This window comes from Rhipicephalus microplus, chromosome X (genome assembly GCF_043290135.1).
Source record: "Rhipicephalus microplus isolate Deutch F79 chromosome X, USDA_Rmic, whole genome shotgun sequence".
NCBI classification, from domain to species: domain Eukaryota; kingdom Metazoa; phylum Arthropoda; class Arachnida; order Ixodida; family Ixodidae; genus Rhipicephalus; species Rhipicephalus microplus.
In genome coordinates this window covers 198905429-198931393 of record NC_134710.1, presented here as the reverse complement: position 1 = coordinate 198931393, position 25965 = coordinate 198905429, and the positions used below count along the sequence as shown (strand labels likewise).

General features: G+C 42.6%; 1 protein-coding gene across 1 annotated transcript in view; it reads right to left on the bottom strand.

Moving 5' to 3' along the window:
* LOC142775925 (neuronal cell adhesion molecule-like) overlaps nt 1-25965 on the bottom strand; it is a 935753-nt gene that overhangs the window by 208884 nt on the left and 700904 nt on the right. Inside the window, exon 4 of the mRNA XM_075878461.1 lies at nt 1889-2011. Coding sequence (XP_075734576.1) covers nt 1889-2011 — 123 coding nt within the window. The remainder of the gene's footprint in view (nt 1-1888; nt 2012-25965) is intronic.

Sequence of the window (25965 nt, the reverse complement as noted above, 5' to 3'; positions counted from 1 at the left end):
GTAGGCCCATGTGCTCAGATTTGGGTTCACGTTAAAGAACCTCAGGTGATAAAATTTTCGGAGCCCTCCACTATGGCATCTCTCTTATTCATATGGTGGTTTTGAGAGGTTGAACTCCACATATCAATTAGCCAGGTCGAACATTAGCTTCTGTAATGGTTCGAACCTTGCGCCGATAAACCAGGCTGTGTACTTTAGGTGTATTGCTGCACATGAATAAAAATCAGTTAACATGGAGCTGTCAACTATTTATATATGTTTTTTATGTTCCTCTTTTCTTGCTTACGCTAACTGTGTATATGATTGTTTATTCTCTCTACTCGACCTCTCGGACAAGGTGACTATATAGACAACTTTTGAACCAGATCTAATTATTGAATAATATATATTTTTACAAACTGACATTCTGGAGGCACATGATTATGTTATTCTCATAGCGTCACGAGAGTGCCTACTTAGACATATTTATGTAAAATGCGCATTCATCTGAAGCAAATAATATTTGATTAGGAACAGTGGTGCCTTTGACTTATGCAGACGTGGTGTGTGCAGGGGCCTACGCGCCGTAGGTCTGTTACAACGAACGCAATACTAAATTGCCTAGCTATGCATCTTCCTGCCCATGTAAATTGCGAGAATGATTTCACACGGCTAGAGCGGTCCCATATTAAAAAGAAATATAAGATTTTGAAGGGAGACAATCATGTGCAGCGCTCACGACCACTTCTGCCATTCAATATGCAAAACTGAGAACAAGTAAAATTATAAAACAATATCGATAAGGTGATGCTTCGTTGAGCCTATGAAACATAATATCAAAAAGTACAGGAATGTTTCAGAAATTAAGTTACTGGCCAGCGATCGCGGTTTCATATTCCGACAGCGTAATACTAAAACAGCACGATTTCGCTGGCCGTCGACGTCACTTCCAGTATTTTGCTTTTTGTTTTGGTTCATTCATAATACTGAAATGACTTGCTAAACCAGAATTTTGCAACCCAAATTCAAGTCATATGTAGCGGAACACCTCACTGCTCTGCAAAGTTGATTCTGGGCGCACGTGTAAAGGAGACGAATGCGTTTTGGGTGGGATGCGCAAGAATAAGGTAATTGCGACGCTCGCCTAGAAAATAAAGCCTGTTCTTTGAGTGATTTATTCATTATACTTCAATAGTTCATCAGTGGTTCAAGTGCACTTTGCAGTTGAATACAGTTCACTTTATTTCCTGAAAAACTATCGTAATATTGCTGTGCTGTGTTCTGCGTCATATAGTGACCAAACAACGAATTTCATTTTTATTTTTTTCATGGTCATTCGGCTAAAGCTGAATAGCCCACCATCCTTCCATGAACGGTCAGTAGTATAGTACTAGACAATATTGCCGAATTCGTGGTTGCACCGGCTACCAGACTCGGCTGACAGTATGCCTCATGTATCGCGAACGTCTAGAGATAATCTTGTTAAATAGAGCTGTCGGCGACGATGTCCGAAACTACTTTTGTGTGATTTTCTTTGGCGTGTGTATGCCTTAAAAGGGTGGTAGATAGGGCAAGTTGGTACTCCATGATCGGAAACGTAATGGCGCGGAAGCAAGCACAAGGTTGAGAACAGAAAGAATGCAGTGAAAAGAAGAGAAGCTTGCCTACGTATCTTTTTTTTTCTCGTTTGTGTTTGCTTTTACTAAACAACGTTTCTGAGCATGTTACCTCTTTGACTACTTTCTAACCCCCGAAGTACTGCAATTTACTATACAAATATTTTATCCTTGCAGTGCTGAATGTAATATGACAGGCGTTCCCCTCTCTGCGCTCCCTCTTTTACCTGCGTTCTTGGGTGTGGTCGCATCCCTCATTGTTAGCTATTGCAGAGCAGAGACCATGCACTTACCTCCTGAAACTTCGCAGAGGAGAACAAGTCTCTCGCCCTCATTGAAGGGACCGATGACGGATCCACCAGATTCCGCGACTCCTTCCTTGGAGATGTAGCGAATGACAGGTTTTGCAGGAGGAACTGAAGTGGAGAAAAGGAAAGGAAGGTATTAGGTACATTCTATAAAATAGTTTCGCTATATGCTTTCAGACAGCCATTTAGGCCGTAAATTCAGTTTTGGGTTCATCCAACTGCTGTCTGTATGAGTTCATATAATGAGAAAACTGTCGCCCACTATCTCTTCGACATCTTAGGCGCTAAGCACCTTAGGGGCTCAGTTTCTGGGCGCCTCCTGCCGTCATGTTCTGTCACATAGTCTAGGTCTATTATCACGCGATAACGTCATCCTATCACGGCACCATGACGACACGAGGTAGACAAAACATGTGATGCAGTCTTGACGTGATCCTGACGTGGCGAATCTTAAGGTCTTGGCCTGTCGGCATTTTATGTCCCGGTGTGTCACGTATAGTTGCAGTCCATGATAAGAACGTGTATGCGGCACAAAAGTTGGGTAAATTCCACTACTCGCAACCAGTCCAGGAAAAATGAACCACAGTTATCCGAACAAACAGCCAGTGACGTACGTAAAGCTGAGAAACTCTTCTCTGCATGCCTCAATCCTTACGTGTTTTTTTTTCGTATAGTCTGCCATATCCCGTTCTAGGGATACGGCACTAAACAGGAACAATGACTTGATTTAGATGGACAAACTGCCCTCTGAGAACACTAGTGCTGTATGTGAACACTAGTGCTGTGTGAATCATAAGTTCATTATTACTGGATGAAATCAAGGTTAAAGTTTCATTCATAAATTTGGCGCCTTAATCTCCGCACGTGACGTAAGAGATTGAAAAGGTATTTTTGGTATTTTTGAGACATTGGCTTGATAAAATTTTTGGAAGCTTCACATGAAACGTCTATGACACCCACGAATTACAATGTGATTCGATTTTATCCAATATAAGCTACGTAGAACACAGTAGGGGCCTTCGAAAATACCTAAATCACGTTTTTTGTTGTGAGAACCACACGGTGACGTCGCCACCCGAATTTTCTTTTGACAGGTTTTTTCGCTTACTAAGCGTCGTGTCGCGGTAAAAATAGTGTTTTCGTAATAGTGAAAATGTACTTAAATAATATGCAAAAAATGGTTTTGTTGTTTAGTGTCCCTTTCAAACTTGGCAATAGTTTTAGAGTTTTGTATTTCTCGCCTTTTCTTAACCCGCATCACTATACAGCATACGCAAACAACAGGAAAAAAATTCATTTGACTAATACAGCCTCGACATTATTCCGATGGAGGCGGAAATGTTGTAGGCCCGTGTGCTCAGATTTGGGTGCACGTTAAAGAACCCCAGGTGGTCTAAATTTCCGGAGCCCTCCACTACGGCGTCTCTCATAATCATATTGTTTTGCACAGCCCTCCACTACGGCGTCTCTCATAATCGCCCTGTTTTGCACAGCTTCTAGCTGGTTGATGAGATAGGCTTGTAAAGGGGACCATATGGGTGATGCAAATTCCAGCTGTGGGCGAACAAAGGTTAAGTAAGCTTGTTTGCGGACGTTATTTGGCGCGTTACGTAGGTTTCGACGTAAGTATCTCAGTGTTCTTGATGCGTTTGCAGATATGTAGGTTACATGTGCCGCCCAAGTTAGATTAGAAGTGAAATGAACGCCGAGGTACTTATACGAAGACGACCGTGACACGTTGGAATTATTTATGGAGTAATCAAATTCAACAGTTGATTTTTTTCGACTAAAGGATATTACATTACATTTTGATCAATTTAAAGTCATTTGCCATGCACCACACCAGCTCTTAAAGAGATTAAGGTCTTTTTGGAGAGCAAGGTGGTCATCGGTACTAGTTATAGAACGGTATAGAATGCAATCGTCAGCAAAAAGCCGTATTGACGAAGAAATATTAGTTGAAAGATCATTAATGTAGATTAGAAAAAGTAGTGGCCCCAAGACGCTACCCTGAGGCACTCCGGAGGTGACATCGGAAATTAGAGAGGAAGAGGTATTAACCAGAGTGAACTGCTTCCGAAAAGACAAAAAGTTACGGATCCACGATAAGGTTAGCGAATCTAAACGAAGTTCTGTTAATTTTGAAATCAGACGGGAATGAGGTACGTGGTCGAATGCTTCAAAAAATCTAGGAAAATGCAGTCAGTTTGTAATTTATTATCCATATTGAAGTGAAGATCAGTGGTAAATTCCAGTAATTGGGTGTCGCAAGAAAAACCTCGCCTAAATCCATGCTGATTCTCAAAAAAGAAGTTATTGGTTTGCAAATGACAATAAATGTGCGAAGAAATGATATGCTCAAGCATCTTGCAGCAAATGCATGTTAGTGATATGGGGCGATAACTTTCTGGTGAGTATCTATTGCCACTTTTAAATAAGGGAACTACTTTACCTATTTTCCAATCAGCCGGCAGTTGTCCTGTTGATAAAAATTGCGTGAAGATGTGGTACAGGATTTTACTTGAGCATAATGACGTGTTTTTGAGCACCTTAGAATTAATGTTATCATTGCCTGAAGAAGGTGATAATTTAAGTTTTCCAATAAGATTCGCAATCCTTTCAGTGCTGACGGCAATATGTTCCATGAATGTATAATCAAACTCGGGAACTTCGGGCACTCTGGAATGATCTTCACACGTGAACACAAATGAAAAAAAATGAGTTCAACATTGAAGCGCTATCTACATCTGATAGAGGCATATGGTTAGCATCTTGTATACTGACAGATGTGGTAGCATTGTGAGGGGAAATTACTTGCCAGAATTTTTTCGAATTAGTATTTAACATGGAAGGTAAATCGTGTGTAAAATATTTAGATTCTGCTTTGCCTACAAGAAAGCAGTACTCTTTCAAAGAACGCTTACACTTTTCCCAATCTGAAGGGCTCGAAGTGCGTTTTGCAATTTTGTAGAGCCGCTTCTTCCTTGATCTATGAGACTTAAGCGTTTTGTTAAACCAGGGATTTTTATTGTCGTTAGAGATAGAAATTAGGGGAATATATTTATCAACCAAAGTAACGATTTTGTTTTTGAAGAGAATTCAGTTTTCGTTGACTGATCGGTACGGGAAAGAAGGAAGAAAAACCTGATCGTAAAAAGCTTCCAATTCATCATTTATACCTTCGTAATTACCTCTGCTATAGTCCCGAGTTTTTTTAACAGTGCTATGTAATACGTGGGTTGGGAGGCTAAGTATTATTTGAAGTAGCTTATGGTCACTGAAACCATCTACGTGCAGAATAGAACTAACAGTCTCATGAGCGTTAGTTAAAATTAAGTCTAAAATGTTTGTACCACGAGTCGGTTCCTTGACAACTTGAAACAGGTTATAATCTAGGGTTAGACTTACAAATTCCATTGCTTCGTGGCAGGTAGAAGTTAGGAGAGACCAATTAATCTGGGGAAAATAAAAGTCGCCGAGTAAGTATATACTATTAGAAGACCATTGCCGAATTGCGGAATCAACGCTTTTGCGCAGCTCTTCTACAAACGAGTTATCCGAGTCGGGAGGGCGATAGCAGACACCTATCAATATTTTTGTTGCTGATGTGATGCATGCAGTCCGTACAATTTCAATGTTGGAGTTTATATTGACGCAAAAGGATGACAGTGTTTTTTTAATAGCTAGTAGAACGCCACCGCCTCTTTTTTTATCGCGGTCATGCCTAAATATGTTGTAGGCGCTGTTATCGGGGAAAAGCTCGTGATCGGGTATATCAGAATGAAGCCAAGTCTCTGTTATTGCTAAAATGTCAGGGTTACTATCTTCTAAGAACGAGCAAAGCTGATCGCGTTTGGGTATAAGGCTGCGTATGTTAGTAAAACATAACTGCATGAATGCTGACTTGTTATAGTAATCTGAACACTTAGGTTCCGTTGCGTGTGCATGCTTTCTTTGCTATGTTTTGTGAATTATAACGGAATCCGTTGCGTGATCATACATGTAGGTCTCGTCATCAATGCGCAGTTTGTCGACTGACAACTTTATTGGCTTCTTTAGGCGTTTGGTGAATTCAATTAATTTTTTCCTACAATAACGTGTAGATGGTGAAAAGTCCTCACCAAAAAAATAACTTGGTTCAATCTCTTTGAACGATAGCGCAGGTTGCGTCGACAAAACATTTATTGTTTTCTACTACCAGACAGGAGTCCAACCATCATGCTTTTGAATATTCCTAACTTTTAAAACGACAACACAACAGTAATCAAACAGAATGAAGACCTCTTAAAGTTATTGGGTGTGCCAAACCCCGATCGAATAGCATGTAAAAAGCATAACAAGGCTCATAACCACCTAGAGCGCTAACCACAATGTTCTAAGTAATCAAAGAAGCAGTGAAGGTGGGTTTAGCTGAGCGGATTCCTGCAATTACCTACCATTCCACTCTGCTTTTGAACTGGAAAATGTGCTAAAGCAGTTGTATTAATATGCGTGAGTGTTCTGTACAGTCCACTGTGGACCTCACAAAGTGTTCCGCAGGAGGTATTTGCCTTCGCGCACCAAAAAACACCACGCGCGCAGGAAAGCGCATGTCCGCATTTGCCATCGTGAAATTTCTCTTGCCCCTTCTGAACGGGTGGGTAAGCACCTGTAGTTAACAGTTGCGTCATCTGGGCCTAGGAGGTCGAAAACATTGCGCTCCCTCATTTCGTATACAAGTGAAGGGGACTGTGCTGGCGACCATATAGCACCACTGCCAACTCCAGCCTGCACCGAGCTCGGACACTGTCGGGTCAGTCGGGGAGGTCTGGGCTATATGTTACATGTGAGAGAAAACTTGGCGTATTCCTTCAAAGACAGGCCTAATCCAAGTTCATTTTATTCCTAATTATCAGCACAAGTTTACTGTGCAAAATTGAAATCTTTGGTCAGAGTACGCCCTTTGAAAAACTATAGAAGATGCTCTGAATCATAAATTAAAAATTATTGTCATCTCAACTACTCCAGTGAAATGTTTGCTAGAGGTTGTGCTTGCATATGAAGATCCGTTACCACCAAAAATGCATGCTTAATTTCGCCATGTTTTTCACCTGGTTTGATGATGGCTGGAATTTGCAGGCGGGCATAAATCTTTGTCTATATTGCTAAACAAACAAACAAACGAACGAACTAACAAACAAATAAGCCAACTAACACATTGAGCTATATGTTTCTTGCACTAGTTGCGATAAGCTATACATGCTGCATTAGCTCATTCCTAACACATCCTTCACATCTCTTAGTGATGACGTTATCGGCAATCTTAGGAAGGTGCACGCAACTGTGGCGCTGTGAGCGGCTGCCGCGCTTGCCGATGAAGGAAAAGATAAGACAGGCCCTCACGTCATTCTCTGTGAAGCCTTGGTGAAGCCGGGAGTAGGCCACGTTGACTGAGAAGATTCCCCGCTCTTGTATACGTGTGATTAGTGAAGTTGTAAACATGTCTCCCTCTCCGACTCGAAAACGACGTATTGAGGGCGAGTCTCCAAACGAGGATCTTATTATGAAATGCGCCGTAGTGGTGGTCTCCGGAAGTGTTGACCGCCTGTTGCTCTTTACCGGGCACCTAATTATATGTAGACAGGCCCCAAGCAATCTCGCCTTCACTGAAAATGCGGCCACCGTGGGTGGGACTTGACCCTGCGTACATGCGGGTCAGCAGTAAAGCAACGCTGGACAACTTTGGCTGGAAGCATGTGTGAAGGCAATTGCACATGGAATTCGGTTACTCTAAGCGGGCTTCTACCTTCTTTCTTAAGCAGTCTTAAATGTACCTCGAATTCCTATTTTTGTAATAATTGTTGGAGTTTAACGTGCCCCAACCACGAGATTATTATGAGGGACGTACGCCATAGTGAATGGTTCCGGAAGTTTCGACCACCTTGGTTTCTTTAACATGCACCTACATCCAAGGATAGGATAGTTAAAATAGCGAAGGAGTTTTACAGAGAGCTGTACAGTAGCCGGTACAACCACGACCTTAGTACTATAAGAACTAGCAGTAACCCAGATGACACCCCACCAGTAATGATAGAAGAAGTCAGAAAAGCTTTGGAGAGCATGCAAAGAGGCAAAGCTGCTGGTGAGGATCAGGTAACATCAGATCTGCTGAAAGATGGAGAGCAGATTGTGTTAGAAAAACTAGCCACCCTAGTTACGAGGTGTCTCCTGACGGGAAGAGTACCAGAGTCCTGGAAGAACGCTGACATCATCTTAATACCTAAGAAAGGAGATGACAAGGACGCGAACAATTACAGGCCGATCAGCTTGCTCTCTGTAGTGTACAAGCTATTTACAAAGGTAATTGCTTACAGAGTAAAGAAAACATAACAATTCAATCAACCAAAGGAACAAGCAGGATTTCGAACAGGCTACTCAACAATCGACCACACTCATACTAACAATCAGGTAATAGAGAAATGCTCAGAATATAACCAACCACTATACATAGCCTTCATAGATTATGAGAACGCGTTTGATTCAGTAGAAATATCAGCCGTCATGCAGACACTGCGGAATCAGGGCGTCGATGAAGTATATATAAACATCCTGGAAGAAATTTACAGGGGATCAACTGCTACCATAGTGCTTCAAAAAGAAAGCCACAGAATACCAATCAAGAAGGGTGTAAGGCAGGGAGACACAATCTCCCCAATGCTATTTACCGCGTGCTTACAGAAGGTTTTCAGAAGCCTAGAATAGGAACAGTTAGGGATAAGAGTTAATGGAGAGTACCTTAGTAACCTGCGCTTCGCCGATGACATTGCATTGCTAAGAAACTCAAGGGACGAATTGCAACTCATGATTACGAATTAGACAAGGAGAGCAGAAAGTTGGGTCTTAAAATTAATCTGCAGAAAACGAAAGTCATGTACAACAACCTCGGAAAAGAGCAGCGCTTCGAGATAGGTAATAGTGCACTTCAAGTTGTAAAAGACTATGTCTATTTAGGGCAGGTAATAACCGCGGAGCCAAACCACGAGATTGAAGTAACTAGAAGAATAGGAATGGGGTGGAGCATATTTGGCAAGCACTCTTAAATCATGACAGGTAGATTGTCACTATCCCTCTAGAGGAATGTATATAACAGCTGCATCTTGCCAGTACTTAACTACGGAGCAAAAACCTGGAGGCTCACAAGAGAGGGTTCAGCTTAACTTGAGGACGACACAGCGAGCAATGGAAAGAAAAATGGTAGGTGTAACCTTAAGAGACAAGACGATAGCAGAGTGGATTAGGGAACAAACGGGGGTTAAGGATATCATAGTCGAAATCAAGAAGAAAAAATGGACATGGGCCGGGCATGTAGCACGTAGACAGGATAACCACTGGTCATTAAGGGTAACTAACTGGACTCCCAGAGAAGGGAAGCGGGTTAGGGGGAGACAGAAGGTTCGGTGGGCAGATGAGATAAAGAAGTTTGCGGGTATAAATTCGCAGCAGCAAGCACAGGACCGGGTTAACTGGCGGAACATGGGAGAGGCCATTGTCCTGCAGTGGACGTAGTGAGGCTGATAATGATGATGATGATGAAACCCAAGCTCATGAACTCAAGCATTTTCGCCTCAATAAAAAAGGCGGCAACGGCAGTCGAGATTCGATCTCGCGAACTTCGGGTGTGCAGTCAAGTACTATAGCTAAAAGGTCAACGTGAGACCTTCAATTGCGCTCACCATGTGCACCTTGGTACTGGTACTGATCAATCTCGTTGGCCCAAATAATTTGTTTGACTGCTAAGTGATTTCAACGTTCCAAATAACACCGTTATTTCAATTCCCGATATCAAACTCTACGAAATTATACTCTGTGCTATAGCTCGTTTTATTTTATTTGGTTCACTTTTGCTTTTTATATGTAATTAGGCAAAAAACGTAAATAGCGAAATACCCAGCAGCACCCTCGATTCCTGCCGAAAATTACATTCACCCAATAATTATTCTAGAGAAATCTGGTTGCCTAGTTTGAGCAATCATAGCGTTTTATGCACGACGTCGTCATATAAAGGTGAAAAATTGGTTTCCTTGAAAATATCCGTGATTACCCCTATGCTAACAATTACTCTGTAAGTATTAACCTTCGCACACTTATTGATATTTTTTATGAATTCCTAAAATAATATAGTTCAACTAATTGGTGTGTAAAAACCTGGAAGAGTGGACGGTGGCTAACTAAGTCATCTGAGCTTGACGACATTGCTAAGAAGCTGATTGTTTCTATAATTATTGTTTTTAAGAATAATTCATCATTTTGACGTCTTATTACAGTCTAACCTGACTATATATAGAACTACAAGTATGCTTTACGTCAACTATTTCCGAGCCCGACATTGTTTTAAAGTCAGTGTATAGGAAAACTTGTGGCTACATCTAACAAAAATAGCCGGGAACTAATTATAAACAGAGTTCGTTCGGTGAAAAGTTTACTTGGAGTCTATAAACGTTTTATTGGTGTCTTGTAGGGCCAATCTAAAAAGATTCTAGACCCTTTGACCTCTTTCGACGTGCTAATTGAAGAAATTGGGACACATGCACCAAATATAAGATGTATGGGTGACATTTAACGTTTCTGGTATACAGTGGCCGTCGTTATCATTAGTCGGCTGTGATAATAAAGTGTTTGAAGAAACGACAAACGTTTAAGTGATTTTTGCTTTAAAAATTGTCGGAGATGGTTTGTCCTGATATGTGCTGAATTTTTCTTTAAATGATGTGTGTACCAACAAGCTAGGGCCAACCCATGTTTTACTAATATGCGGAGAGGTATTGCGATAATAGATCTAATAATTTTAAGCCTCGTATCTGCGTTTATGGTCCCGAATGTGCTGTGGCTGATGACGTATTTGATTGCAAGACAGTATATCTACTCATTTCTTGCATGTACTTATATCAACACATGTCTATTTTAGCTTGAGCAATATAAACTTTGCGGTTGATGCCTTCAATATTGTTTGACGTAGGGGCTCATTCAGCCACTTGGAAGTAATTAGTTTTTCTGACAGTGCTCATGGCGTAACCACGTTTACAGTGGACCTCGTTTTAATGTGTTTTATGCGCTTTGTTCTACAAAAAACTAAAAAGACAAATATAGAGCTATCTTGCATTACTCGAGAAATGTCGTATATATCGCGAAGATTTGACCATTTGCGGCATGCTGAACGTGTCGGAGATGCTGCTTGCACGCTTCACTTAATCGCTTCCAAGGAAGAGATTTGATGAAAATCTGACACAACTCGTGATTTTTACTTTTAAATAATACCTACCGGTCTGGTAAACAGTAATTCCAAGAGGCTCTTGGGGTTGTTTTACAGAAAGTATCTACCACGATTCTTTTGCGATAAATGACACTACTACAAGAGATTATTTTTTGCGAATACGTAAGCAGTCTTCGACGGCCTGAAAAAGGCCTTTTCTCATTCCAACATCACCATGAGTCGTAGGCACTCTCGCAGGCAGCCATAAAACCCTGGGGCATGCTTGCTCAAAAGGCACACGTAATTATCGTGGTGTATAGATAAAAACAACTAGAGCAATGAAGTCACAGCTTTGCCGTAAAGGTGAAGTAGTGAATGCGATAGAAGCAAATTGGAAGGTCACGTGAAGAATGGGAAGCAGATCAAAACGTACCCGGCGTTTCTCACGCAATAATGACAGACGAAACGTACCCACAGGTGCATATGAGCGCGAGTAAGCGTCTCAGTTGTTACTTCGCTGTGTCTGAAAAGCACACCGTTTTCGCAAACGAAGACTGTGCAGCGAGTGGAGTGACCTTTGCGCGCGCGGTAACTACAACAGAATTGTTTTGGTGAAAGACCAAGGCCTACGATTATCCCCACCAAGAGATACAAGCGCGCGCGTAGGAATACTTAGCCCTCTCTGCGCGGCAAAGTACGCGTGGGAAATGATAGCGCGCGCTGTTGCGTCGTGACGATCTGTGACGTGCGCTTATTGCACCATCGTATTGATAATGCTGAAAACACGATGGTTCCCTCGAGATGGCCATCGCCAGCGGTAAGTGGTAAATAGAAATAGCTTGGCGTTTCAACGTTGAAGGAGGGGCTCCTTCGTGGTTCTGTGGCTAACGCCTCGCTCTTACAAACAAGAGGTCGGGCGTTGGATTCCGCGCATTGAAGTCTATTTCTGGATTATTTTTTTATTTTTCTTTCTTGATTGATTGATTGATATATTTGTAGTGTTTAACGTCCCAAAACCACCATATGATTATGAGAGACGCCGTAGTGGAGGGCTCCAAAAATTTCGACCTCCTGGGGTTCTTTAACATGCCTCCAAATCTGAGCATACGGGCCTACAACATTTCTGCCCCCATCGGAAATGCAGTCGCTGCCATCGGGATTTGATCCCGCAACCTGTGGGTCAGCAGCCGAGTATCTTAGCCACTAGACCACCGCGGCGGGGCTATTTTTTGTTCTTGCGTTATCACACACACACACACACACACACACACACACACACACACACACACACACACACACACATATATATATATATATATATATATATATATATATATATATATATACGCTAAACGCTGAACACGATATTCAAGTCAAAGTGATTGACTTTGTACTTGTATATCTTACCGGCTACTGTTGCATGCTTCTAGAGAGATCACTGTAAGCCTCAAATGCTGCGAAGCTGGGCCTCCTACGAGCACCGGCAATCAGATGTACTAAACTGGTCGATTGATTTCCGACCTCATGGCGACAGTGAAGCCATCAAGGCGACGCCTTTGCATGCATTACCACACGTCCAGTGAATCCCCTGTGGTTAGGTCGCGCGCGGTAAAGCGCCGCTGCTTTATTTGCCTAAGGAAGGGCCGCCAGCTCCACCACCACCGACCTCGAAGCTGTGGGCGTGCAAAGAATTGCACCCCAAGCGTCTTGTCATTGTAAACAAAGGCCCCCTTTTCTCACGCATATGGATGTGTGCATCGCTCGCTCATGCGGCTTCACTGAGCTTGAAGGGGGACCAGGACTGTTGTCTACACGAAAGACTGTTCGGCGCGCGTCCATTAGCATCTACGGCGATCGGACGCGGCCATCCGGTAACATTGCCACATTGCGTACTCACTGGAGCAACAGAAGCTGCGCCGAAAGCCAAGCTGAACGATGAGAAAAAAAAAAAACAAGATAGTGCAGGAAGCCGCGCCCACGGGCTCCGAATGCATCGGGCACCACGACCGTCTTTCCGGAGGCATTCCTTTGTTCGAACGCGCTGATGGCCTATGGAGCTTGTAATGTAGTTGACGACTCCAGTCGTATACCGCCGTGACATGGACGGCATATTTATGTAGGACACAAATGCATGCTTAAAATAATGTTTTGTTTGCATCAGTTTTTTATTTACTTTGTTTACAATAATACTTGATACCAATATTCATGTCATTGCATTGCTGTTTTTCTTACTCTGTATTGTTCGAGTTTTGTATAAAATAATATTTCATTTCCTCTAAAAAACTTGCTATTTATATTTACCATAGAGTGCATGTGCAATGCTTCACAGTACATTAGTTTTGCTCCCATTCGATTGATTTTGGTTTCTCTCTTGACGAACTTGCCTAGACACTGGTCTACCTCTGAGGCAGCATTTTTTAGTGCAACTATTATGACTTGTAGTTCTAAACTATCGTAAACAACAGGTCACGGGATTGAATTCCGGCCGTGGCAGCCGTATTTTCAATGCAGGAGGAAATGCAAGAGGCCCGCCTACTTGCATTTAGGTGCATGCTCACGAAACTCGGAGTGTCGAAATTTTCATAGCCCTCTAATACGTCGACTTTTATATCCATATTGTGGTTTTGGGAGGTGAAACCCAAAACATTATACTATTACTATTGTTTACTCTGGTAGACGAAGTTATTTCAACTTTTTCACTGAGAACAAAAAAAGAGGTCAAGCAAAAAGTGCAAAGCTTGGTTTCAATCCCTCAGTTAGTTGACATGAAAAAAAAAGTGCCAGACAAGCAACGAAGATGGCAAGCCTGAACACATAGGACAATAAAATGTTGACACCTCCCGCCCATTAAAGTAAACATCAACGCGTAGAACACCACCTGCATCTTTAAGTTCCTCCAAGGCTTGATCATATTAGTAGGAGCAGTCATACATTGAGGCATTTGCGACAATGTCATTCTGCTCAAAGAAAGACGCCCGAATCTTCTCGTAAAGAAACCTCTGCGCAAAGTGCGGTAATGTATAAGAAATGGCTTGATGATTGCTACAACGAGTATCCTTTCGAAATAGCACGACAAATGTTAGCAACGCTAGTCATCCTGAATTTAACTGTTTCGATTGCTATGAGCGAACCTTATAGGAATCCACAGTAAAAGCTACGTTCTCTTAGGCCACAAGATAATTGCTCGTATACTCTTCCTTCAAATGTAGCCACATTCCGACTCGTCTGATTAGGAGCCAGGATTAGATGTGCTTACGAAGAAGGCCCGTAGCCAAAAATTTAGTTTGTGTTGCAGGAAGGGGGACACTTGCTGAATGCAAACTATTTGAAAAACAAAAATATTTTTATCGCATCTTTTGCGCAAACCTCCTGCACTATGAAAATTTTGTGAAGGGAGGCTCCTTGGGTATTCACTTTGGCTACGGGCCTGGTAAAAGCCTGGAAATAGCATAATTTATACCATAGGTCGGCGAACTAACTTATAAGTCGACTCAATCAGACTCAAATTTAGCTATAAGTCTGACCCTGAGTGAGTCACGGTGAGTAATATTTTCGTGAGTGTGAGTTCGAGAGAATTCAGATAAAAGAAAATTTCAATGAGTGTGAGTCTCTGCGAGTACGGCTCAGGGAAACTTTCGTGAGTTCGAGTGCTGGTGAGTCAAAAGAAAAAAAATTTATTGCTTGGGTTAGTCTGATTGAGTTCCCCTCTCTTTTTGCGACCTATTGTTCAATCTAGTGATCTTCAGCATAGCGGCCAGAATTCCCTGGGATAACGCTTATACTCACGTTTGCTCACCCTCATTCCAAAGCAGTGTTGTTTGTACACCGTTGCAATACTTATTGATCTACCTCGACCTCCTTCCTTAAACTCTTCTAGTGAAATTTCTTATAATTGTAAGGCTTGTTGTCATCTTTTGAAAAAACTTACCATACTGACTTGGGAACAGTTAAAACTAATATAAGACGGTAATATATCAAACAGTGCCAAAAAGGCACCGATTACGTGCTATGTTGGTGGTAAAGAGCAATGACATCATTTTCAAAAAACAGCTAATTCTATGCTAAAGAACTCATGAGTTGACTCACTCGGACTAACTCGGACTCAGATTGAGCCTTGAGTCTGAGTCTGAGTCAAGGTGAGTAATATTTTGGTGCATTTAAGTCCGATTTAGTCCGGTTGAGTGAGTCCGAGTGAGTACAAAGCGCAAATATATTTCATGATTGAGCCTGAGTGAGCTGCACAATTTTCGCCAACCTATGACTATACACAAAATAAGGCAAGATGGTTGAAACTGACAAAAGAGACAAATTGGAAAGATTGACAAAATTAGGCACAGGGGGAATTGTTTTATGAAGAGGCGTGTGTGGCAACAGACAGTCTTTGATATCTGCCCTATGCGCTTCTTTAGTGGTTGAGAGCCGCATATGTGTTGTGCAGAGCATCAAGTTGCAATGATATCAACTGTTCATGTACATCATGACAAGTAAAAACAATGCCTCAGCGCTTAAATGGAGCATTCTCACTTCCATGCAAGTCTACTATCATTGGCATCATTCATTGATCATACCCTAGAAAAAGCATTATTTGTAGTATATATCTTTGAGTTACCGGGTCTTCCTCCAAACAATTTGAATAAATTAGAAAACAAAGCACCATACACTATAAACATAGCAAACAAGTGGTCTAGAAGGTAAATTAGAAAACAAAGCACCATACACTATAAAAATAGCAAACAAGTGGTCTAGAAGGTGATTTTGGTGGTGTCAACATATACTTAAATAAAAAAGGCAACCTGTCCGGCACCTAAGTGTGGCTCCCCACGGGAAGAAAGCCCTCAGTAAGTCATCACATGTAAAATTTTGTGTGTTGCGACCTAAGTACATTTTTATCTTCTTTAAAATAAAATGCTCATGAACTTCAATTGTTCATAACAGACAGGATCAGCACAATTTTTTTAAGTGCGGAGTACTTTCGGGGCCCGGGCTGTCGTATGTTGTTGTCGTTTGGCGTAACGCAGGCAAAACCAAAAATAAAAATGAGGAAAAAAGAAATCAAAAGGGAAAATACCAAAAGGGAAAGAAATAGAAAAATGGCAAAAAACTAAAATAATAAAAAGAGACAAAAAACTGAAAACACCAAAAGAAAGAGATGAGAAACGAGAGCGAAAACCGATGAGAAACAAAAGAGTCTGCCCAGCTTCATGCGACTGTCTTTCTGAGCGTAAGCAGATATGTCGAGCGAGAAACCGTATTCCAGCAGCGCAGCGAGCTTCGCATGCAGGTGATTCATTCCCTTCAGAACAAAAACGCAGTTGCCTTTCCATAAGTTTTTTTTTCAGCTGCCATGTGGCTTCCGTACATCAAAGTAAACAAGCGGGAAACGCAATTGGTACGCAGAACAATGCAATCTTTTGCGTCAGCGGGATCACTCCTTCGCGCATACAGGCAGTTTTTTAGACTGCGGAGAAACAAGTAAGAACGTAATTGAGAACACGCCAATAAAGCAGCAGCACACGATTATCGTATGCTTTCTTTCCCTTGGAGTCTCTGATGTCTCAGCGTAGTAAACAACACGCATCATGCGCGGAAACGTGAAAACGAAGGTTTTTCGCGACAGCAAAAAGCAGCACACTGTCTCTCACCGGAGGCTTTCATTTTGCGAAAGCAACGCCGTGTGAGGCCGAACGTGCCTTGCGAAATCACAGCGCACGCCTTAGCCGCTGCCCAGGTTAACCACACGTTGGCGCATTTGTATACACACTCACACGTCTTGCGCCTCAGCAGGACGGGAAGGTTGGCACGTGTGCGAATGACTCGGGAAACACTCATGATGGGATGCCGGTCCGCGCGAACAGAAGCGCATAGATCGAAGGAGATGCACCAGGAAGCCGACGAGCTGTGGAGGATGGTGGAGGCAGGCACGAATTAACGCTCCAAGTTCTCGATGTGCTCTGGCTGGCAAGAGAGAAGTTGCAAGGAAAGAAATAGCGTAACGGAGAAAGGGACACTCGTTCCCGCACTAAGAGGGGCGAAAAGACTCTCGAAGTTGCTCGCTATTTATGAGAAAATGCTTGTTATGCGGGAGATTGTAACGCCTTGTATGTACGCTCACATATTCTGATAAGTGGAAAAAGAAATCCTTACACCACTTTTATTAGAATGTACACACTTTCCAATATTCTAGACAGCCCTTTTATGCGAGAGAAGCATGTACGTGCAAGATTTACCAGATAAACTTTCTGATAACGTGGAGTTACCTGGTTTTTGCTCACGAGAAGAATGTTTGATTTTCCTGAGATTATACTGGGGAATCTCGTTATTTTTCTGCACAATACGATTTTCGGCATAATGAGTTTCTTCTCAAATCTCGGCCAACATTCTTTAACGCAAACCATTTTTATGTGTTAATTACAATCTTATTTATGTTTAAAATTGCATATTCTCCCCACGAAAGAGCATGTTCACCGATATGCCCAAAATTTCTATGTCGATTATTCGGCATACCGGCTCGAGCCACGTTCTAAGAAGTCATGTTCGGTACTCAGCAAAGCCGCTTAAGTTGCTGTATGTTCGGTATGAGAGCAAGCTTGCTTCCAACAGCAAGCGAACCACTCGAACTCTTGGACAGACTTCGTGACTACATCCTGAGTTCAGAACCGAGTGAGCAAACTGCAGCTTCTTTGTTTTTATTTTACAGAAGGGAATTATTCCAATAGTAGGTGAATAGGAAATATAGGGAATATTGAACATCTACATAATTATGGTTCTTATGCTCCTTAAAGTGAGCTGTAAGCTGTAGTCCGAGTACGCATGCTTTTCTCTCTTTGTATAACCTCTTTGGTTACTGCAATATATATATATATATATATATATATATATCCACTGTAAAGACGCACGTACGAGAATTCCTTGACGCGTCGGGCACGGGTCCGGCCTTCATCAGAGTCTGATGAAGGCCGGATCCGTGGCCGAAACGTCAATAAAATCTCTTCGTATATGCTTCTTCTTCACGTCGGATAATCTTACCCGGACCCAGCATCACCTTTTTCGGTATATATATAGGTAGAGAGAGAGAGATAGGTAGTCAGATAAATGGATAAGCATGATCCAGGTGTTGGAGTAGTGCCATGAAGCTCATACCGTCTTAGCAGTGCATGGTGACGTCTCTCTTCCTAGCCTGCCACGCGCTCACTGCGTGTCAGCTCTCTCTCGCTTCACCCTCTCCACTGCTCGCCACGCTTGAGTCCACTCCACGCACGGGCCTCATCTCGCCCGTGTCACCTCTCTCCATCTCTCGGTGAGAAGAAGCTGTCAGTTGGGGGGTGCACGCGCGCGCTTCCAAAAGCTGGTGGCGTGACAATGTGGAGAGCGCACCGCTGCCTCACGCGCGATCGCACTGATGGGCGCGGCGATCTCTCATTTCTCTTCCTATATATATATATATATATATATATATATATATATATATATATATATATATATATATATATATATATATATATATATATATATATATATATATATATATATATATATATCTATGTGTGTGTGTGAAGAGAAAGAGATAGGTAGGCAAATAAATAGATGAACATGATGCTTCAAGAAATGTGGCCGAAATTATTCTCGGAAATCCGAGAAATGTGATATCTCTTCAATGCGCTCAATATTAGCCGACGTCTCCTGTGGGATTATTTCTGACAGTATTTAAGCAATTTAACCTATTTAACTCTTTATTTATTAAGATACCAAGCTCTGTCAAATTGTTGACTTGTAGTCCTTCGTGCGAAGAGCCTATTGCAACTTTGAAATTTCGGAAAAGTGGACTCTAGTGATAAATACCATGTAACCGTATGTGCGGATAAATGGTGGTGAAACGGACACGGAAGAAGAGCGCAACTTTCATATTTCCGTTAGAATTGCAGAATGAAAATCCGCACCCATGAAAACGGTACTTCATAGTAAAAAAGCGAACTTCACTTTGTCATATATTAAGAAAAATCTATGGACCATCTCCCCGAAAAAAACACTGACAGGATGCGATGCAGCAGCGGTGCGCATAGCGTTAACCCGGTCGAAAAAGTACGCTGAAGCCCAATGGGGTTGAACTACGGTAATAACGGCCATCTTTTATTCTAATTGCTCTGTTTGCCGGCGTTGGCAATCACAAATTGACGTCATGTTTATACTCTTTACATGTTTACATGTTGTAGTACCACTGCGAAAGCAATTTTACTACGAAAGGTTTTATGCACGGTTCACCACGACTCGCTGACGTATTTTCGTCACGGATATGACGTTTTAAACTGCAGGCTAACAGATTTCAAAGAAGAAAACGCGAAGGCAAGAATATGTCACGCGGACTCGATTCAGCAATTTTTCTATTCTAAGTGCGGCGCCAACCACTGGTTCACGGAGCGTACATTGTGGGGGATGCTAACGGCAAGCCAATTATATACACAGTACACCATTTCGCAGTCCTCAGAGCTTTGAAACTGTAGCGTGTTTTTGTTATCTGTAGCGAGATGGCATGACGGGTTCACGTTGGGCGCACTCTGGAAGTACTCGCTTTCCCGAAGCGTGGCGTCCACTGAGCATGGTAAGAGATCCCCTACCGCTTCAGAGAACGGAAACTGTTGTATCAAAAGAAGGTAGCGGCAGCGTACCGAACTGCACTACCAGGAGGCGAGATGACGCTGATAGTACGATCATCATCGTTAAACAGACGCATTGTTTTGCTACTGGTTGGGTGTCCTACTTTTCAGTGGCGCTGTCGCGCTGCTCGCTCTCAGTGGTGTTTTTGTTTTGTTGCTAAACCATGGTTCACGCCTATAATTATCGCCTTGTGACCAAACTGGCCTCGACTGGCAAAACCAACGTCAATAAAGCAAGGTTAGCATCATATATTGCGAATGCCCAAGCTAGTACAACCGATGTATATAGTCAAGTCCAAACAAAACAAGTCACTAATGTATATCGAAAGATTTCAACCCATGTGTAAATACTCTTGAAAGCTAACAAACACATGCATAGAGTAAACAACAAGATCGCTGAACGGACGCTCCGCCGCGGTGGTCTAGTGGCTAAGGTACTCGGCTGCTGACCCAAAAGTCGCGGGATTGAATCCCGGCTGCGGCGGCTGCATTTCCGATGGAGGCGGGAATGTTGTAGGCCCATGTTGTAGGTCCGTGTGCTCAGATTTGGGTGCACGTTAAAGAACCCCAGGAGGTCGAAATTTCCGGAGCCCTCCACTACGGCGTCTCTTATAATCATATGGTGGTTTTGGGACGTTAAACCCCACACATCATCAATCATCGCTGAACGGACATCGCTCTCATTGTGTTGCGGCGTTCGAGTTTAGTTTCAGGACGAGGGTCGCATCCTGCCGCCGGCTATGCGGCTCTTTTCAAGTATTATTGATATTGAAGTGAAGTCAGTGTATGATGCGGAATCGGAAACGACACTCTCACACTCCCTACAGATAGCTCATACAGTTAGAGCTATGTGGTTTTTTTTTTTAAATTTGTTGCGTAAACTGTTGCGGATACGTGCAGTTATGAATCGTTTTCCCTCTACGATGTTACCTCGAGTATTTTACAATTGGGTAGTTGCCTTGCGTCACCAGGGTATAAGAATGAGTTGCTAATTCTCTGCCGTGAGACCATATCATAGATAATGTCTATTTAGCCAGTAGCCACTGAAATATTTCAAGCTTGTTACATTTCTCGTTTTAGTTTGGTTGCTGCAGCTAGAATTTCTTGTCGCAAATAAATATTGGTCTGTTGAGTATGTAGAAACATGAATGCTAATGGAACATTGTTATGAGGTGAGTACTTCAAGATTGAAAAGACGCAATTTTAACAAAAGAAGCTTTAGGCATGCATTGAACATTTTACAGCGAAACCTGTAATGAGATCACAACTAAGGTCACGCTTCATCGTAGTTGCCCGCCGCCGCCCACGCCGCCAAAGTCCGTAACCAAATCGCACAAATTTAGACGAGGAGGAGGATTGAAGCAGGAAGGACAGGTAGGTCAAAATTAGAAAAAAAGTCTTGCGCTAATGACACAGTATGGCTCGAACCCGGGTCCTCTGGGTGCCAGTCCAGTATTCTACAACGAGCTACGCCGGTGCTTGTGACTTGTTGGCCAACTTACCTTAGGGAGGCTTGATGTCGGAAAAGGTACCGCGTTGATACGACTTATAAAGCGTTTTGAAACAGCGAAAGAACACCCTGTCGTCTCACAGTCCGAATAGCGTAACGAGTGGGTCGTCCAATGCCCCCAACCCATTATAAAAGCTTGTTCTTGTGCACCTATTAAGTGTGGCGCATACCCACTTCAGGCATAATTTCCCATCATCGTCAGCCACTGCATGAAACATTGGCGCAAAGTTACTTGTAAGTGTTTAGTGGATACCACACGTCTCAAAAGAATGACAAAATATAGCATAGGGAATGCGAGGCTTCTACCAAAAATTTTTATTAATAATGCCATAGTGGGTATCAAGCAAGTGCGCTTGCATTTGTTACCCAATGAGTGTTGAGAAAAGGCTCTGAAAGGCCGCTCTTCAGCCTTTTTCTGTGACTGTGCTGCACCTTACGCGCAGGCCTGGCATTTGTTTTTGTCGTTTATACATTTTTGTTGCCGCTCATTCAGTACACTAAACAACTGCTCACCTCTAAGCACAATCTCTTTCTCGCATAGACATGTAGATCGATCTTCAACACTCTCTTGCAAGTAAGCACTCCTGAAATGATTGGTGGTGCGTAATGTGGCTCTCAGCAAATGCTGGATTCATCAAGGCCTCATATATTACAAAATTGTTGGGTTCACTTTTTCAGTATACGTGTGTTTGGAAGCTGAAGTAGTTTTCTTTCGGCTACTTCTAGAAGTTTCAGCTTGAAATGCGTACTATTTCGCTGTGTGGCTGTGAATAAGCCGAGATCATCTACGTTTTAACTGACTCTGTGATTTCCTGATTTTTTTTATGACAGGAGTGCACAGAGTTTCACCTTGTAGTGGTGGACGCTAAAGCTATGACAAGAACGTTTATAAAGCAGCAGATGTGCTCATTTAAATCAGGGACGTTTCTCTTATATATGAAAAAAAAAGCACTACCTCATACGTTGAGCATAATCTTCCTTATCATGATAACATTCACGGGCTAGTCGAAGCTGTTCTGCAAATGCTCGTCATCTTTATAAGTTATAATTTGAAGGAGCCAATTCAACATATGTGTAAAGGTTAATGCAATTGAGTGCAGCCTTGTAAGCTTTGGCGCATCTTTTTTTTGTAAACTTCTATGAGGTTAACACAGATAATAAGGCAGAATAGCTCAGAGTGTAGTGTGTAAACTGTCTCTTAAGGCACAACTAAATGTCGGAACGCCTGTTTACGCCCCTCACTGCAGGAGTGTTCATTTTGTTATGTAATTAACAATATCTGACAATTGTTATCCCAACCATGATATGATAATGAGTGTTAAAGCAGTGGGCAAATTTACAATGATTCTGGCGGCCAAGGGGTAAATAAAATGACAATGCAGCCTCGCAGCAGACAAGACTGCTTGTCGAAGCATTTGCATGGATACCTTATGTTCACAAAGATTTTATATTTTCACACTTCTATCTTTTTAGGGTCCATGTGATTCACCTGCACCAATGAGTACCAGTTCACGACTGTGCACGAGATATTCAGAAATTTCGCAGCACGAGTGCAGCAGTGCACGTACAGTGCGACATCATAAGTGAATTACCAGGTGCGGCCAAAGTGGAAGCCTTACTTCTGTTCACCTAATTTTATGAGCCGTGAACATCTTAAAAAACATAGCGCGTTAGTGGAGGCTAGTACGGCACCTACATCTAAATGCCGTGTCGTCTGCTCAGGTGTGCTAGCGACTCCATCAAACTGGTGCCGTCAGTGTAGGAGGTGCAGGAATGTAATGAACTATAGTTTTCGCACTGTGCCTCTCCTGCATTTTTTGATACTAATTGCATGGTTCAGAGGTCGCCATTGTTGCACAGCTAAAACTAATAGTAAGTTGCAGCAACTCATAAAATGAATCATGTAGTGCAGGCGAATCTAACCAACCCTTGAGCACACAAGCGTCTTTGTATTTTCCCCCCATAAAAATTTGGTCACTGTGTCTGGGATCAAAGCTGTGTCGTTCAGCTCAGCAGTGCCCCTTAATGTAACCATTGCGCTCAGGATTAGTGTTTCAGGTGGAACGTTATAGAAGTTTGCATTTCATAACATGATAGATAGCCAATTCTTGAGCCAAACAAAGGAACCTCTCCATTAGAGCTTTGGTAACCATTCACAAAAAATGGGGGACCTTTCAGCTTCGCTTTTAAGAGTTGAACGCGATAGCGAAATCCAGCGTCTAGTGCGCCCTTCAACTGCTAAGTGCATACTTATTAGGGTGTTTTGTAACACACACACACTCTCTCTCTCTCTCTCTCTCTCTCACACACACACTCTCTCTCTCACACACACACACACTCTCTCTCTCTCACACACACACACACGCGCGCGCGCGCGCACATATTAGATTGTACCAGCGTGTACCGCGAACGGTACACACATCTTCAGTAAGTTTTCTTGTAGCGCATGTAAATAACAGGAAGAAATGAGGGCACATGCAGACAGACAGAGCGTTAGCTTTCAACATAATTTATTATCGAAAACCAGACAATATTTATACACTTGTCTGTTGAGTCATAGTCATGTGATCACGTGAATAAAGGAACAACATAAAAAATAAAAAAGTATAAGCACATGCGTGCATGTATACACTGATAATTTCAAGTCTTGCACAGATATGTAAACTCTTTTTCTGACAGTGCAATAGACGGCTGGCTGACACATATCACCAAGTGCCGCAGTCTGCTCAGCTTCTATTCTAAAACGAGTCATTTCACATTTTATTATTTTGGTGTTTTCAAAGTTAGGAGACATTGATGCTGTTTGTATTGTTGCGCGAGAAAACCATTACGAGCAATTTTTCCCATTTCATTTTTGTGCTCACGCAACCTATCATTGTTGCATCTCCCTGATTGCCCCACGTACCATTTTCCACTAGTCGAGAGAGTGGCGTAGATACCTGATGTCACACATTCGACAAACTTATTTCTGTGCTTTACTTGGAAGGTGGTGAAAAAAACTTCTCTGGTTTTGACTGTCTGCAAATACTGATCAGCTTATTAGGCGCTGAGAAAAACATCAGTTTCTCTACACCATGCAATTTTCTTTGGGTCGTGCGACAACCGGTGGATATAAAGAATAACTGCCGTCCATTTTTTTCTCTCGTTCACAAGTTTCTTGACTGCTTTCGGTGTTACTATTTTTTCGCACTTCATTCAATATTTCTTCAGCCACTGACAGCAAAACCTGCCTGGGATAACCAGCATCAAGAAGACGCTCGCTAAATGCTTCGTTAGTACAGTGAACTCATGATTTTTTAAGTGCGTTTGTGAAACACTTTTTCACAATTCCTCTCCTAACTAATTTGGAATGAACTGAGTGATACGATGATACTTGTCCACTTGCCCTGCGGCTGTAGCACCAGCATGACAGGTCATCACTGAAGGTAAAATTGACATATAAAAATGTAATACTACCCTGCACGCAAACCTTGAATGTAACGTCTAGAAGGCAAAATCACTCGCGTAAGACAGTAAAAACATAGGAACACCATGTGGCAAAGTCATATGATAAACCATTACCATATACTAAAAATCATCAACAAATCTAAATATTTTAACAACTTGTGTCTTACTGAGGTGAACACACAGGTCTTCGTCTAGCTTGGATAAAAATAAGTTGCTCAAAACTGACGCTCAGCAGGATCCTATACAGACCCCTTGTTTCTGTAGGCACAAGATGTCATTTACTTCAACAAATGTAGAATTTAGGTACATGCTTAAAGTTCTAAAAAAACTATCAGAGGTAGGGCCCGCTTCCGTGATAAATCTAACGTCCCCAAATGCATGAATGCATGACTGAACACAACTTAACAGCTGACAGAAAAACCACGTGCCACTACCTGGCGGTGGTGGCACGTTCGGTAGAGGTGACCAGCCTCCCCACAGTGGTAACAAAGCGGTATCCTGTCGGGAGTGCGCCAGACATCGCTCTTCATTAGTCTCCTCTCTGGCGTTGGCTGCAGGGAGCTCGACGGCATCGGGTACTGCATAGGTGTAGCCGCCGTGACACCCACACAACCTGGAGATCCTCGTTGTATCAAATCGGCATACGTCATTCTCATATTCTGTTGTAGTGGCTGATCTGGCTGTGCGTTGTTCGAAGGTTCGCGTACCACCTGCCTGACCTCCTCACGGATAACAACGGCCAGAGACGAAAGCATCGGAGCGATCTGGTCAAGGCGCTGCTTCTGGAACTCTTCTCGCACGACCGCACCAGCTCGCGTAGTGCTTCCATGCCGTTACCGAAGACTGGTAGCAACATATCCAAGGAAGTGATGATCGCATCGCGGTTGTATAACCTTGCTCGCTGTTGTAGCGTTCTTTCCATTGTAGTCACCTCGGAATGAAACTCGGCGATGGTGTGCGGCGGGCTTCGTATTAGTCCGGCAAAGAGTTCTTGCTTCACGCCTCGCATCAGATGACGCCGCTTCCTGTCTTTGCTCTTATATTAATCCGCTCGGTGGAATAGGCAAGACAGGTCTTCCACATACATGACGACAGTTTCGTTATTTCGCTGATTTCTTGTCTGGAGCGCAGCTTCAGCTCTCTCTTTGCGGTCTGTGTTCGCGAAAGCAGCGAGCAGTTCCCGTAGAAAGTCATCCCACGACCGGAAGGTAGCTTCGTAGTTTTC